The following is a 14,369-nucleotide window of genomic DNA, read 5'->3' as shown; positions in this document are numbered from 1 at the left end:
TGGTCTAAGAGTTAATTATAGTGATGGGGCAGCTGGAGGGTCATCGTGTGTGTGTGTGTGTGTGCACTGCTTTACATGGCCACCACAGGAAGCGAGAACAGCTCGGTTACAACATGAGAAAAAGAAAAAAAACATCAATTACCACGTAAAAATATCCACAATTGAATCAACTATTAAAAAATAAAAAGAGGAAGAAAAGGGGGAAGAGTCGACCTTAATTTAACAGTAACCAGAAATCAGGCGCCTAAGGGGTTAAAATGTCTCCTTAAAAAAGAAAAAAAAAGAAAAATGAAGAAAGATGGACGAGTTGTGTCAGGCTGCGTGAGAGACGACGGTCAGAGGCACTGGTTTGATCTGAGGGGAGGAAGGAAGGACAGCGTCTTCCTTTTGAGGATCAGAAGAGACAGACAAGTGAGGTGAGACGGTTTCCCCTCTGTGAGGACACAGACGGAGACGGACAGAGGTATGGCCTGATGTCCGATCGGTACAATAAGCTCAGAGGGGGACTAAGTCCACCATCGGTAAAAGCAGTACGAGTTATCATCGACAGGCTAATCAGTTCAATGGCGCCCTCTTTTAGTGGAGACGGGACATTACAACACACATCCAGCGACAGATGAGGGCCGAAGCTTTAACAGGAGCGAGAGAGACGGATGCTATATGGACGAGACGGCGGTGTGGCACAGGTGAGGGTTAAGACGAGGAGGGAGGGAGGAAGGATCTGGTGACTGCTGGACTTGACGAGGAGCCAAAGCGTCGCAGTCCAACATGTGCAAGTTACAGCCACGGGTCAGAATCCGGAAGGTGAGGATCCGGCGGGTCGGGGTTAAGTGGGTCAGGATGCCGGCTCAGTTCTCTCGTGTCTTTGAATGGGATTACGATGTCGTAAAGCGGGGGAGGGTGGGGGAGCAACCGGCCGACCCGCTCACAGGTCGCCCGGGTTCACGATGGTGAAGTCAGAGTCCTTGCTGTTGGTGGAGCCCTCCTCGTCCGGACTGGAAGAACCCGAGGCGGAGACGGTGGTGGCGGCGGCGGCCATCAGCGGGTCGTGGAAGGTGCCGGTCGCGCCCTCCGGCTCAAGCCGCACCGCGCCGCGACCCCGTCGCACCGGAGGCGTGCGCCGGGCTCCGGCCCTGGCCTCGCCTCCCTCGGGGGCCTGCAGGTCTCCGTCCTGAGTCACCAGGATGTAGTCGTCCCAGTTCTTGCCCTCCGAGCCCAAAGAGGAGGACACCACCTGGAGACGCACCGGACAAAGACATCTCATTGGACACACATTCTGGGAGACAATGGACATTCATGTTAGATGCCTTTGTTTCCACCATTAACCTGTTGCTCTGCTGGGGTCAGCGCCCGCTCCTCCTCGTCCTCTTCCTCTTTCTCGTCCATGCTCACGCTCTCGTCCACATCGGAGTCTCGACTCAGCTGGTTGTTGTCCGCTTGCAGGCGGCCGTCGCGGCGACTGATGGAGGCTGCTGCCGCTGCCGCCGCCGCCGCTGCTGCCGCCGTGGAAGTGTAGTGGTCGTCTGCGATGGTGATCTCCTCGTTCTCCTCGGCCTCCAGCTGGCTCTGGTTGAAGCGCAGCGCCCCCTTTAGGATGTCTTTGATCTGACAGGATGAAGGGCCCAGAGCACAGAGTTACAGCAACAGACCTTCTGGCAATACACACACCCCCACACACCCACACACCTGTTTGAGTCCAGCCAGTGACACTAGGACCTCATCCTCCTTCTCAAGGTTCTCTTGGAGGATCACTTCCTGGATCTTGCCTGTGGGGAAAGAGGAGTGGAACATTTAAACAATGTAATGCTCCGATTCCAAACCAATTGAATGCGATGGCGGTGAGTCGACCCGTATGCTGCTGAACTCACAGATGTGCATGTTCATCATCTTGGCACAGTACTTGCTCATGGCCTCTAGGTCGTTGATTTGGCCCTGAAGAAAAGACACCTGCCCTTCCAAGTCATCCTCCTGATACAACACACACAGACACACAAGACTAAGACAGGAGAGCGAGACAGGAGAGCGAAGACAGGAGAGCAAGAGCGGAGAGCGAGACTGGGAAGCTCACCGACTCTTTCTTGCCCATGGTCTTGCTGTGGGAGCGCGAGCGGGTGATGTTAAAGAAAGACTCCTTCTTGGCGGCGGAGAGGGGTGGGGACGAGGTGCTGGCGTCGCTTCCTCTGGAGGGGGGAAGGGGCGGAGACGCCGTGGAGTGAGCGCGTCCGCCGGAGAGGCTCTCTATGCTCGGGGAGGAGCTGACCGCCATGGAGCTTTGGCCTGAGAGAGAGAGAGAGAGAGAGAGAGAAGGTCCAGAAATGATGCGTCACAACAGAGAAGGTTTGTGGAGGTTGCATTCGCAATTCCCCCAAATATCTGCTGAGACAATTTAAAATCTTATGTCAGTGAGTAGGACTGCAGGTTGGACACACGAGGACACAACTAGAAGGACACAAAGCCACACATTGTCTTTGTCCATGCAAGGAAAACAGTGGTAATATCAAAGACAAACAAAGCACACAAAGCTGCTGAGCAGGAGTTCAAACGCTTCCTCATGGTCCACTTCAAGCTCTGATTTGGTGGCAGTGAGCTCCCCCTATTGGCCAAAGTGAAACATTGCAGACAAACCTACTCTGAAGGTTTGGACACACACACACACACACACACACACACACACACACACACACACACACACACACACACACACACACACACACACACACACACACACACACACACACACACACACACACACACACACACACACACACACACACACACACACACACACACACACACACACACACACACACACACACACACACGATAAGGATGTTACATTGCCTTCTTTGTGCGTCCTGTAAAGGACACAGGAGTGTGTGCTTGACCTACAGATGACCCGAGTTACTATGGCGACACACATCAACACCAGGACCGGCTTAGGCCTTTAAATCTTGATTCTCATCCAATTGTAGGCTTTTGTTGTTTGTTGTCGTTTGTGTTGTGCGAGTGTATGAACCCTCTGAATGTGTGTGTTGTGTTGTGTGTGTGCATGGAAGGTGGAGGTCAGAGGTTAAATGTCCAGATAGGAGGAAACAACGGTGGTATGAGAACAACACACACTTAGTAGTCAGACATGCGGCGGCAGTGACATCTATATGACACAGGGAAGGGAGTGGGGTGGGGGTCACACAAGCGGTTGCCATGGCAGCAGTTACCTTGTGTGTCAGTGTGAGTCTGGGCTGGGAGAGAGACCTGAGAAGGTCCGCCTGCAACTATATCTGACAGACATCATGACAGTTAAAAGTGGGATGGAGCCACACACACAAACACAGTGGTATGCATCACAGATGTACATGCGGTTAATTCACAGGTTGAACATGGACACAGGAAGTGGGTGTGTGTACCCCCCTCCTCACCTTTGCTGAGGTGCACGGGCATGCTCTCAGACTTGAGCAGGCGGTAATGCTGACCAGGCGCTTGGCCGAGGGGCTGCGACGGGGCGTGGCCCGACGGGGGTGGGGCCAGCGGGTGCGGCAGAGCAGCGGGAGGAGCTGAGGCGGGGGAGGAGGAGGAGGAGAATACCTCGCTGTTGATGGGCACCACACCGCCGCCGGCACTGCCGGACATGGCCGGGGAGATGAGCTTCCTGCCAAAGTTGAGCAGGCTGCTGGAGACCTTGTTGATGTTGAGGGGGGGTGGTCTGGCGGTAGAACCTGACCTGGAAGAAGAAGAAGAAGAGGAAAGGCTGTCAGGAATAATTCTGATAAATACTAAAAAGCGGTTCCGTTATCCGTCAGCGTGTGCAGCGTACCGAGTCTTGTTCACCAGGTCGGCGCCCCTCGTTTTGTAGTAATCGAGGTTCTGCAGGAACTGATAGTTGACGGGTCGTGGATTGTTCTGGATGAGAAAGGGATGGAAACACACACACGTCTGTCTGTCTTAAGCTTCCACTGTGCAACCATTCGAGCGAGAACTGCTGCTGTCAGCTTTTGTCTCACACACACACCCACGCTCGCACACGCACACACACATCAATATGTGTTGTAATCTAATACCAGGAAACCAAAAGTGGAACAAACTGGCACACGCTTTCTCTGACCACTTCCCCTTTATGAGATGTATGCACATATTTCCATGTTATTAAACTTAAACTTCATGCAGAGCAGACAAACCCAGACCGGTTCTAAAGTGGGCGGAGTAACCTAACGGCGTTGTGTGAGTGCGTTTGCTCACTTTGGGGTCTCGGAGGAACAGAGACTTCTGCAGCAGAGAGTTGATGTCACCTAATGGAGGGTAGTGCATCAACAGGCCCAGGCAGGTCTGGAAGTTACTGGCAATCACTGACACACACACACACACACACACACACACACACACACACACACACACACACACACACACACACACACACACACACACACACACACACACACACACACACACACACACACACACACACACACACACACACACACACACACACACTTATGATCAGAGATACTCAGGGTCCATTAAAAGACTTTCATGGTCTCGTCTCGCTCGCACGTCCAGCAGCTGAGATTAACTGTAGTTGTAGGAATATGAACATCATGTAATTCAATGAGGTGGAGAAAATCACATCTTTCGGGGTCAAGTGTTTCCAATTGAATTACATGCTACACGGCTGACACGTGGTCTTATAGTATTATAGTGTCTCAGTGTTAAAGGGAGCGTACGTGCGTCTCGGATGTAAAGCAGCATGGCCACGAAGATGTAGTCCACCAGGTCCAGAGTGATGCTGTCTGCATACAGGGCGTCCCACACTACCAGAAGGTCCTGGAGGGGGAACTCGCGGCCAAACAGCAGGCGAACCCACCGACTGAGGGGGACACACACACACACACACACACACACACACACACACACATTAGGAAACTCTTGGATGCCCGGCTCCTCATAAACCAAGTGGACCGTAGAAGCGTATGCGTCTACTTACATGCCGTAGATCTGGGGGGCGATCTCCAGCCTGTTGAGGTGCATGTGAAGCTCCACGTCGTGCTTCTTCACCAGCTGGTCCTGGATGCGATTGACTTTGGTCACTATGGCGACGGATGGGCCCGCGTCCTGGGGCCGAGCAAACGGGATGGTGGTCAGCATCTCTTCCTTCCCCTAGAGGAGGCAGAGTGTTCAATGTTCAATCAGTACAATGATCATCAGAGACATGCACGCCAATCAGAAGGAGGTTGAGGATTTTTGTGACAAATCTTTCAATTAACATCTTCAAACTTCCATAACTTGAGGATCTCAGCACACATGTCTGGTTTTATCCAATCTACTCTTAAAATCCTGCAGGGGGCAGTCACATCTCTTCAACTAAAGCTCAACAATTTGATCAAAATGTCATTTCGATCTTAGGACGAACCTTTCTCACTTCCCTCTCGAAGCTGGAGAACCACGGCTCTGCTGTGTCCATCAGCAGTGAGAACAAGGCGCTGCAGACAGAGGAGTGTGTGTGTGTGTGTGTGTGTGTGTGTGTGTGTGTGTGTGTGTGTGTGTGTGTGTGTGTGTGTGTGTGTGTGTGTGTGTGTGTGTGTGTGTGTAGGAAGGAAAGGGAGATAAATAATGAGAATACCGGCAAACATTTCACTCTGCAAACTCAAAATCTCATCCGGTCTGTGTGGAGTGTTTGCGTGGGCTCACTAGGCGTCGTGCTCCAGGTACTCTGGGTTCAACAGACACTTCATCTCCTCACTGTGGAAAAGACAAAGAGAGAGAGAGAGAGAGAGAGAGAACCCAAATAAACCCAAATAAAGCTGAAACGTGAGGTCACATTTTTTGCCGGCGGCAATCGGGCACCGACCTGGGGCTGGCCGTCTCGCTGGCGTGCTGGAAGGCCTGATGGTCACAGTGCAGGACGAACACGATGGGAGCCAGCAGCTCGTGCATCCCCTGCGGGCGGAGACGGGACAGGGACAGGGACAGGGACAGGGACAGGGACAGGGACAGGGACAGGGACAGGGACAGGGACAGGGACAGGGACAGGGACAGGGACAGGGACAGGGACAGGGCGAGAGGGTCAGCAGAGGGAGGAAGCGCGGCTCATTTGTGGTCAGTTCTTCCTTTAATAGTGATGCACGAGGTTTCTAATGTGCGGCGACAGGTTTAATTTGGACGCCGCCTGCCTCCGCCCGGCTGCGTGTCACTTCCAGTTTGCAGAAGTGAAGCCGTACTCGCCCCTCTATTCATTCGCTGGCACTTGTTACTGCCGGCGTTAATGATGAGGTGACAGAGGAGTTTCTTGACGGTTCTGTCGGTCTGCGCTCCCCAATAAGCACAGACAACACAACCACCAAGCAAGGACACACACACACACACACACACACACACACCTGCTTGTACAGTAACTGCTCGTTCTCTCTGGCGTAACAGAAGAGAATGTCCGTCAGCTTGGTCCTCACGTCTTCGTCCTGGAAGTAGCGGATCTCTGGGAACCTTCAACCAAACAGGAAAGAGCTGTCAGAATGATTGTTACAGCGTCGCGAACGACAAGAGGGGGCGAGGACGACGGCGAAACTCACGTCCTCAGCACGTCCTGTTTGATCATCCCCTTCAGCTCCTTATCCTGGAAGAACTTATTCCACAGACTCTGGACGGGGAAGACATGTGGAGAATACGTCTAAATGTCTTCACCCAATCAAAAAAAAAGGAAAAAAAAAAGAATGGTCCTAATATGCTATCTTTAGAGCCGTGTGTCCTCACGTACCCCCTCGTCCTGTGAGAGCGGGTTGTTGACGCCCAGGTCCTGCTGGCCCGCAGCCTTGCGAGGGTTCGTGATGTGCTGCGATTAAAGACAAGACCACGTGAGAAGGACAGAAACGTTCTCTACTTCTCATCTAGATCACTTGTATATCTGGGTAATGATGGAGCAATGATGGAGCTCAGAGCAGGCAGAGTGGAGTGTCTATTTCAAAAACAGCCACAGTGAGGCGCTCTTACTGTTTCTTTGATCTTCTCATAGCGGCCCCGGAGCTCCTTGGTCTTGTTGATCCACTGACCCTTGTCTTCTGGAAGAGCCTCGAGGTACAACTGGCAAACACACACCAAACACACACCGGGGTTAGTGCACAGACTCGCGCCGCCAGAGCGTTGCCAGGGCGCTGCCAGAGTGTTGCCAGGGCGCTGCCAGAGCGTTGCCAGGACGCCAGTGTCTCGTGAAATGGAGGAGTATTGGCCAAAGCCGCTTTAATCAAACTCGATAAGGCTGCGTGATCCATTTGGCACGTTACCTTCCAACATACGCTGCGAAAGCGGCTGCTCCTCAGTCGACCGTTGATGCCCGCCTGCCGGATCCTGGCCAGGTAGTTACTGTTGAGGAACAAGTCGTCCCATTCTTTCCTGCGTGGGCAGGAGGGGGGAGAGAAGATTTATGAGCTTCTCCCACCAGCTTGGGCTCAGTACTTCATCCAAAGTGCCACACAGCACTAAAACCGAGAGGCTCCGGCCAAGAATTTATGAGAACTCAAACCTACCTGTAGGAGAAGAAGGTGGACTGAGGCAGTGAGTTAGTGCCGCTGTCCAGGGAGCCTCCTGCAGAGACAAACCAAACAAACACACATACATACATGACACGCAGATCCACAAGAAGGCGCCATACAGCCAACTAAAGAGCTCGTCGTGAAGTTGTAGTTGCAGATCTAGGACTCTCTAGGTGACCACGTGACCCGGTTTGGGTTTGAGAGGCGGAGCTATAGTTGGGTTTCGAAAGTCGAGCGCGAGTGTGGGACAATTTTATCTGCTGCGTCTCGCTCAGATATATTTATGTTGACTCTTCAAATACATTACACAATCGTATCATCTCTCATTGTCAGATCAGGTGTCGGGTTGTAAACGGTTCATTGCCTCCAAAATGAGCCTCAATGAACCATCAACACAGAAAACAAGGAGCCAATCTATTGACGTCAGGAGGCCTATTGGCTGCTCCTCCGTACTTGATCAGTTCATTCCCCCGGGAGGCTCCTCAAACTCCTCCATCGCCTTGTGGGAGTTAAGAAACAGCGCGAGTGACGACAGAACGTAAAGTAAAGCGCCGTACTTCTCGTCTCCGCCTAAAATATGTTTAATTTGGTCTGCAGGTGAACATGCGTTTGAGTTTGGGGGGGAAACTGTCGATCAACATTAGAGACATGGAGCCGGATGGTTCCACAGGGACACTGGGTATGAATATGCATCGGCTCCAAAACACTTTTACTGACACATACGCACGTAAAACACACAAACACTGAGAGAAAACACGTGCGCGCCATCAAATTTAACCTTTGACTCTCCCTATAAACTCTATCCTGACTTCCTCTTTGCTTGATGACAGAACTCAACAAAGACTTTGGACCCTTGTTCCTTTAGAAAACCTAGTCACACACCCAGAGAGTTGCAACACGACAGGAGATTCCAGGTTCCTATTTAAAAGGAACCAAACACTGTATTACACCAACACAGCCAGAGAGGACTGTGTGTGTGAGTGTGTGTGTGTGTGTGTGTGTGTGTGTGTGTGTGTGTGTGTGTGTGTGTGTGTGTGTGTGTGTGTGTGTGTGTGTGTGTGTGTGTGTGTGTGGAAGAAGCTGGACATACTGCTGCGGTTCTTGTTGAAGTTGTGGAGCGGGTCGAAGCCCGTCTCCTGCTGCTCGTCCGTCTGGAGCGGGTGGCGGGTCTCGAAGTTGGGGTGCTGCATGGCCGCGACCCAGCCGGACCTGCGAGGGAGGAAGGGGAAAGAGGGGGGAGGGGGAGCGATGCAAAAATCAGAACAGCGGGCGAGTACAGCAGAGTACACACACACACGGTACCTACGAGGAAAAGGAGTTCTTGACTTTGGGCGTTTCTCTCAGTTTTGAAATCTAACAAATCTCTCTAAGCTTTTTCTTTTCACACTTCCTCTACTGCAGCCACTAAGAAAAGAAACACACACACGCACACCCCCCCGGCCTCGGCTTCACTCACTGTCACAGCGTGGAGATTCTCCTCAGCCGAGACGCAGAAGCAAACGATCCGTCTGCAGGGGAGGAGAGGGAAAGCGGTGAGCATGAGAAAGCCGAGCGCCTCGAGGTGACGAGGCAGCAGATGAATGGGTTTGTTGCGTAAACGGCAGGTTTGTCACATGACGGTAAAAAAGGAACAAAGAGTAAATACAGAAGAATAGGCAGGCTTAGGGTTAAGTGGGAAAACAAACGCAGCAAAATAAACCTTCCTAAACTCGCTGCACTCATCAGCTTGTTTGCTTTAAGCTTTAACACACACACACACATGCACATGACAGTGACGGGCCTCAAACAATCAATCAAGATGCCGAGACATCTTCACGGATTCCTTAAACACTTTTAATAATGACACCATATAAAAAACACCACAATGATCCAGTTAAACCCATCTGCGCTGCACACTGAGTGAAAACAGCAGCTTTAGGTAAGTCTCTAAGCCTACATATTTGATTATTTTATATATATTTGATTCCACCTGTAAGCATAGTTGCCTTTGTTAATTATGCAATCTTTCCTCACATACTCGACTTGTTTCCAGAGGCTTTAAAAAGGAGACATTTTGTTCCATCTTCAACTCTGAAAAAGCCTCAAAGTGCAGAGTTTCATCACCTAGCGTCCCTTTAAAAACACTCTGTTGCTTGGCTGTGTCGCGTTGCCTCACATGCTCCACCTGCTCGGCTGAATAACTCAGATCCATCCCTCCACAAGCCAAACACCAACTCTTCAACAAGCTCAACTTTTCCCTCTGTGACAACACGCCACAAAACCACAATCTGGGTTAGCCGCCACCGCCGCTGCCACCGCCACCGCCGCCGCTCTTTATCCGGCTTGGAATTATTCCCGACGTTCATGAATACGGATCGCCTGATACCAATAGAACGGCATGGTGCATCCGCCGAGTATTACGTTTCTCCCCTTTATTAATTATGGAAATAACACAACAAAAGGCATTTCTTAAACCTATTAACCATAGGAATGGAACGCCGCTCAATAAATCAGCTACACACGCTATTAAAATAGAAATAATTTTATATGCATAATGTATGTGCCTGTTTTCTGTGGAAACATCTGTTCTCCTCAAAGACTAATGCCTTTCTTCAGTCAGTGAGGTTTTTTCTCCACACTTCCCAGGGAAAAAGGGGACAATAGCCCATTAAATATTCGGAACAAATCCACAACTATGGAGAAGTGGAGAAGGAACGCTGTGAATACTGATGGACCACAATGGGAAAGGGGAGCAGAGGCAAACGATTGGAATTCACAATTGGCGAAGAAGCTGTCAAAGTTGCACTGGAGTCTAATCCCGACCTTCCAAAGTCTTAGTTCACTCCAGGCGTCTTCCTGGCTTCGCTCTGCGCCACCTGACCGCCAAATCCAGAGTCTCCTCCCGCCCGCCACCTCCATTACTCCGAGATGCCGAATGTGGGAAGACGTCCGAACTTTGCAACATAAATTAACTCCTGCATAATTTAATCTGTGGCACCTGCGAGGCGCCTCAATAATTCACAACACAAATCTTTTATGAAATAATCAAATCAATACGTAATGAAAGGCATAAATAAATCAGCAGACAAATAACGCTGCCTCCATCTGTTCGGAGGTGTGAGAGCCGCTCCAGAGATTTACTGATAACGCCGGCGTGGAGCTAATAGAGCCTCGCTGCCGCATCGCCGACGCTCGTTCGGAACATTTCATCGCCAAGTGAAAGAAATCAGAATCAGGGGCGTCGCTGAGTAAGACCTGAATGGAATCCTAACAAGGGGAGAACAACAACAACAACAGCACAGGCTTTAATTCAGGAGATAAGTGGCACACAAATACACCAAACTAATGGAACTTCAACTATGTGACTTAAGACAAACTACACTCGAGCATATAACCTTAAAAATTCTTCAGGGATCAACATTTCCTGCACTTCCTTTTGTTTCCCACCACTGGATCAAAGCCAGGCAGCAACACATTATGTAATCTGATGAGAATGTTCCAGAACCGCAGATCAGCTGAAAGGCCCCAAGAACAAGAGGGTCCTTCTTACAACGTGACAGCTTTAAGATGGTGGCGCACACACACACACACACACACACACACACACAGCCAGCAGCCACACAACAGGACTGCTTCAACATCAAGAAATAAAAAAAGTATATTCTGTGTTTATAACAAGAAACATAAGGGTTTGGAATTTTCAGTTTGGACCAGAACCGCAAACCAACGTGGACTTGGACCAGATGTGTGTGTGTGCAGATCATCAGATACAGTGTGTGTGCGTTCTCGTCCAATCAGGGGAAGAGTGGCCCAACCCTGCACCTGAGCAATACCAGTTTGTCTTGTTGAACGCCTGTCGTTCTAATAAAGTTACCAGATTTTAAATGTATCGCGCCTGTTTACATTGGTGCATTTTGCTGCCATTGTTCCTGACCTCTTATCGAAGATTCATACGTGCGGCACAGCAGCTTAACGCAATCCTCATTACAAATCAATCTATTCGTCATTTCCTATTTGTCTATTTAATTAAAGGGTAAAATAGTAAAAAAACTGATGTGAAAAAGTTACACTACTGTTGTAAGAAGCTTGTAATTCTATTGATAAGGTCTAATAAGAGATGATAAGATGGAAGCAGATGGGCTTCTTAGATAATAATAATAATAATAATAATGAGAAAATGGCTTCATGTCCCATTTACAAATTGAATGATTGCTTCATTGCTTGTTTTTCAGTTCAATCTGACCTCAGATTTCAGGTATTTACTAATACCCTTTGTTCTGAGGCAGGACTCCAGGCTTTATCTCAGCTGCAGATGCAATGTGGATACGTGACTGCTTAGTCAGCCGTGTATCTGCTCCCCCCCGTTCACCATCTCAGCTCATCATAACAACAATAAATCAGAATCTAGCCGCTTCCATACAGATGATATCGCCCGTTTCAGACATCAACCGGTTAATGTTGCATTGTCACTTTAAGACGAGCTGACATGTCGTCGCTCGGTTTGTGATCTCGTAGTGTGGGAAGTGAGTGAATGTAAAGCGGTGTGTGTGTGTTTGCACGAGGTCGGGTTCCTTACTCACAAAACGCGTGAAAGAACATCAGAAGCATCGGGAGGAATAAAGTCAGCAAACAGATTAAGAATGGTGTCGCTTTGATGTGTGCGATGCCGCTTTGATGTGTTGCGTTAGCCACTTTGCCAAATAATCAATTAATCATGAACTGTAATCGATTAATCATGTACTATAATCGATTAATCTTGTGCTATAATCGATTAATCGAGTATTGTAATCGATTAATCGTGTATTGTAATCGATTAATCGATTACTGTGATTGATTAATCGTGGATTGTAATAGATTTAATCATACAAACCCACCCCTCGTATTGATTAAAGACTGCAGAGGTTGTTGTGTAACTGAAGGTGGCGCTGGGTGGTGACAGCAGGGTGTCAGAAAGCACTACAGTCAAAGTGAAACAGCCCTGCTAAACAAACTCACATGCCTCTGCTTCAGCCCAGCAGCCCGCACAGTCACATGCTGCACAGGAGACCCAGAACAGGCTCTAGACCTGAACCTTATTAACCCTCCACCTGCTGGATCCTGAGGCACTCAACCTCCAAATACACCACAACACACACCAAAATGAAGAAGATGAAGAAGACAGACAGACAGAGCGCCACAAACAAAGGAACAGATCCAGGACGGGCAGAGTTTTACAGATTTACAATCCAAACATATTTCCTGGAACATAACATGATTCACAGCAGGTGGGCGTGTAAGGGTACAAACAATGCACACTTAATGCAAACTGCTGCTATTGTTTCCAAACACAATAGGCAGGTTTGAGTTACAGGCCAATCTCTCTCTGTCTGTATGGGTTCCATGGTCCAACATCTCACTCTAGTTTCGTTCTGCAGCAGGTTCTTCCTCAGTCTAAACCTGGTTCTGTCCCTTAATAACACAGTTTGGACCTTGGATGTGATGTTGACACGGTTGTAATGCGAGTTAAAGCGGTTTTACACACCGTGAAGTCATCTAAACATTACAACAACTGCACCCAATTCATAACTACCAAGTCAAAGCTCACACAGCTTATAGCCGATACAATCTATAGTCACGTAGGAAGCATATTCTGCTATATTTGTCTTGTCGAGAAGTAAATCACACCCGAAACACGTCTTTTCCCTCACAATTAGCCTAAAAACCTAACGAAGTGCCAGTTTCATGATGGCACCGGGGGACTGTCGATGCGGGGCAAAACGCCATAAAAACAGCTAAGCTCCGTGCTCCGTCATGACAATATCAGAGAAACGAAACAGTGACAAGTTCGAGTTGTCATTGTTGACTGAATATATGTCGGGATGGAGTTTTGGAGGGGAAGCTAGCTTGGTGTTAGCCTGGCTGTTAGCACCGTGTTATCGAGCCGCAGCGTGGGCCTAAGCGGCACTTCCGACACATCCAGTGCCCCAAACAAACACGCAACTCCTGCACAAAAACACTCGCGCGGGTGTTCAGATAACCGGGGATGGACGCGACACAAGCACGTAAGCGTGTCGTGTGTGTATCTGTGTGTGTCTGTGTGTGTTTTCTGTGTGTGTTGTTGCAGCAGCTACCTGTTTGGCTCATGCAGGACTCCCCATTCTGCCGTGTCGAGCTGGGTGCTGATTTGTAAACACTAGCGAGTCAGGCGGATGTGTTGAAGCCCAGCTGACTGATCATGTGACCGGGGAGCTGAGGCCGGAGGGGCCGCTGGCTGGGTAGGCAGGTGGCTCATCCCCGGAGTTCCGCGCATGTGTGTGTCTGTCTGTGTGTCTGTCTGTCTGTCTGCCTGCCTGCCTGCCTGCCTGCCTGCCTGCTTGTCTGCCTGCCTGCCTGCCTGTCTGTCTGTCTGTCTGTCTCAACTATGTAACTTTTAAAAATCCTCTCTTCTTATCTTATGTCTCCTCCAATCGCTTCTAAACTTTTTTTCATTTACATAAAATTAGCAGTTTTATTTTTTATTTGCTATACCAAATTATAGTTTAAAGTAATGGGCGACACATGAACAGAATAATGATTGATGTCACAGTTAACACACACACATGCTACTCTGGGAACGCGATGGAGAACGTGGCAAACTCTCAAGGCAAAAACAAGCCCCATTCCTTTCCAAAGATAAACCATTTGCACCATGCCGAAGACGAAGAAGATGGGAGGGAGGAGCGTCCCTGTCAACAAGAGGCCACCATGACAGAAATGATGAGCATCCCTTCACCTTTGTCAGGCAGCAGCTCGCCGTCAGGCAGGCTTTGGCAGTAACCGTTAACAAAGGTCAGGGTCAAGAGAATAAGCGAGCTGGCATCTATACTTCCTCCACCTCCGTACTTCCTTACGCAGTAT

General features: G+C 49.6%; 1 protein-coding gene across 3 annotated transcripts in view; it reads right to left on the bottom strand.

Moving 5' to 3' along the window:
• Positions 1-13,729, bottom strand: part of tbc1d5 (TBC1 domain family, member 5) — a 13,757-nt gene extending 28 nt beyond the window's left edge. Inside the window, exons 1-23 of one of the 3 annotated variants that reach the window (XM_076149720.1) lie at positions 13,604-13,729; positions 8,971-9,022; positions 8,605-8,723; positions 7,509-7,566; positions 7,266-7,374; positions 6,976-7,065; positions 6,743-6,817; positions 6,558-6,625; positions 6,369-6,471; positions 5,840-5,928; positions 5,680-5,730; positions 5,402-5,471; positions 4,976-5,148; positions 4,716-4,858; positions 4,234-4,340; positions 3,812-3,897; positions 3,417-3,718; positions 3,216-3,278; positions 2,069-2,277; positions 1,869-1,968; positions 1,687-1,766; positions 1,327-1,605; positions 1-1,234 (exon numbers count right to left, since the gene is read on the bottom strand). The exon at positions 1-1,234 is cut by the window's left edge and continues 28 nt beyond it. In XM_076149720.1, coding sequence (XP_076005835.1) covers positions 926-1,234; positions 1,327-1,605; positions 1,687-1,766; positions 1,869-1,968; positions 2,069-2,277; positions 3,216-3,278; positions 3,417-3,718; positions 3,812-3,897; positions 4,234-4,340; positions 4,716-4,858; positions 4,976-5,148; positions 5,402-5,471; positions 5,680-5,730; positions 5,840-5,928; positions 6,369-6,471; positions 6,558-6,625; positions 6,743-6,817; positions 6,976-7,065; positions 7,266-7,374; positions 7,509-7,566; positions 8,605-8,704 — 2,664 coding nt within the window. In that variant the 5' untranslated portion in view covers positions 8,705-8,723; positions 8,971-9,022; positions 13,604-13,729 and the 3' untranslated portion in view covers positions 1-925. The remainder of the gene's footprint in view (positions 1,235-1,326; positions 1,606-1,686; positions 1,767-1,868; positions 1,969-2,068; positions 2,278-3,215; positions 3,279-3,416; positions 3,719-3,811; positions 3,898-4,233; positions 4,341-4,715; positions 4,859-4,975; positions 5,149-5,401; positions 5,472-5,679; positions 5,731-5,839; positions 5,929-6,368; positions 6,472-6,557; positions 6,626-6,742; positions 6,818-6,975; positions 7,066-7,265; positions 7,375-7,508; positions 7,567-8,604; positions 8,724-8,970; positions 9,023-13,603) is intronic. The other 2 variants (XM_076149721.1, XM_076149722.1) reach the window with 2 other exon arrangements.
• Positions 13,730-14,369: the final 640 nt, after the last annotated feature.

The sequence above is a fragment of the Genypterus blacodes genome, unplaced genomic scaffold, assembly GCF_046128005.1.
Source record: "Genypterus blacodes isolate CSIRO-AG114 ecotype Tasmania unplaced genomic scaffold, CSIRO-AGI_Gbla_v1 ptg000048l_1, whole genome shotgun sequence".
Classification (NCBI taxonomy): Eukaryota; Metazoa; Chordata; class Actinopteri; order Ophidiiformes; family Ophidiidae; genus Genypterus; species Genypterus blacodes.
This window is presented reverse-complemented; position numbering and strand designations above follow the sequence as displayed.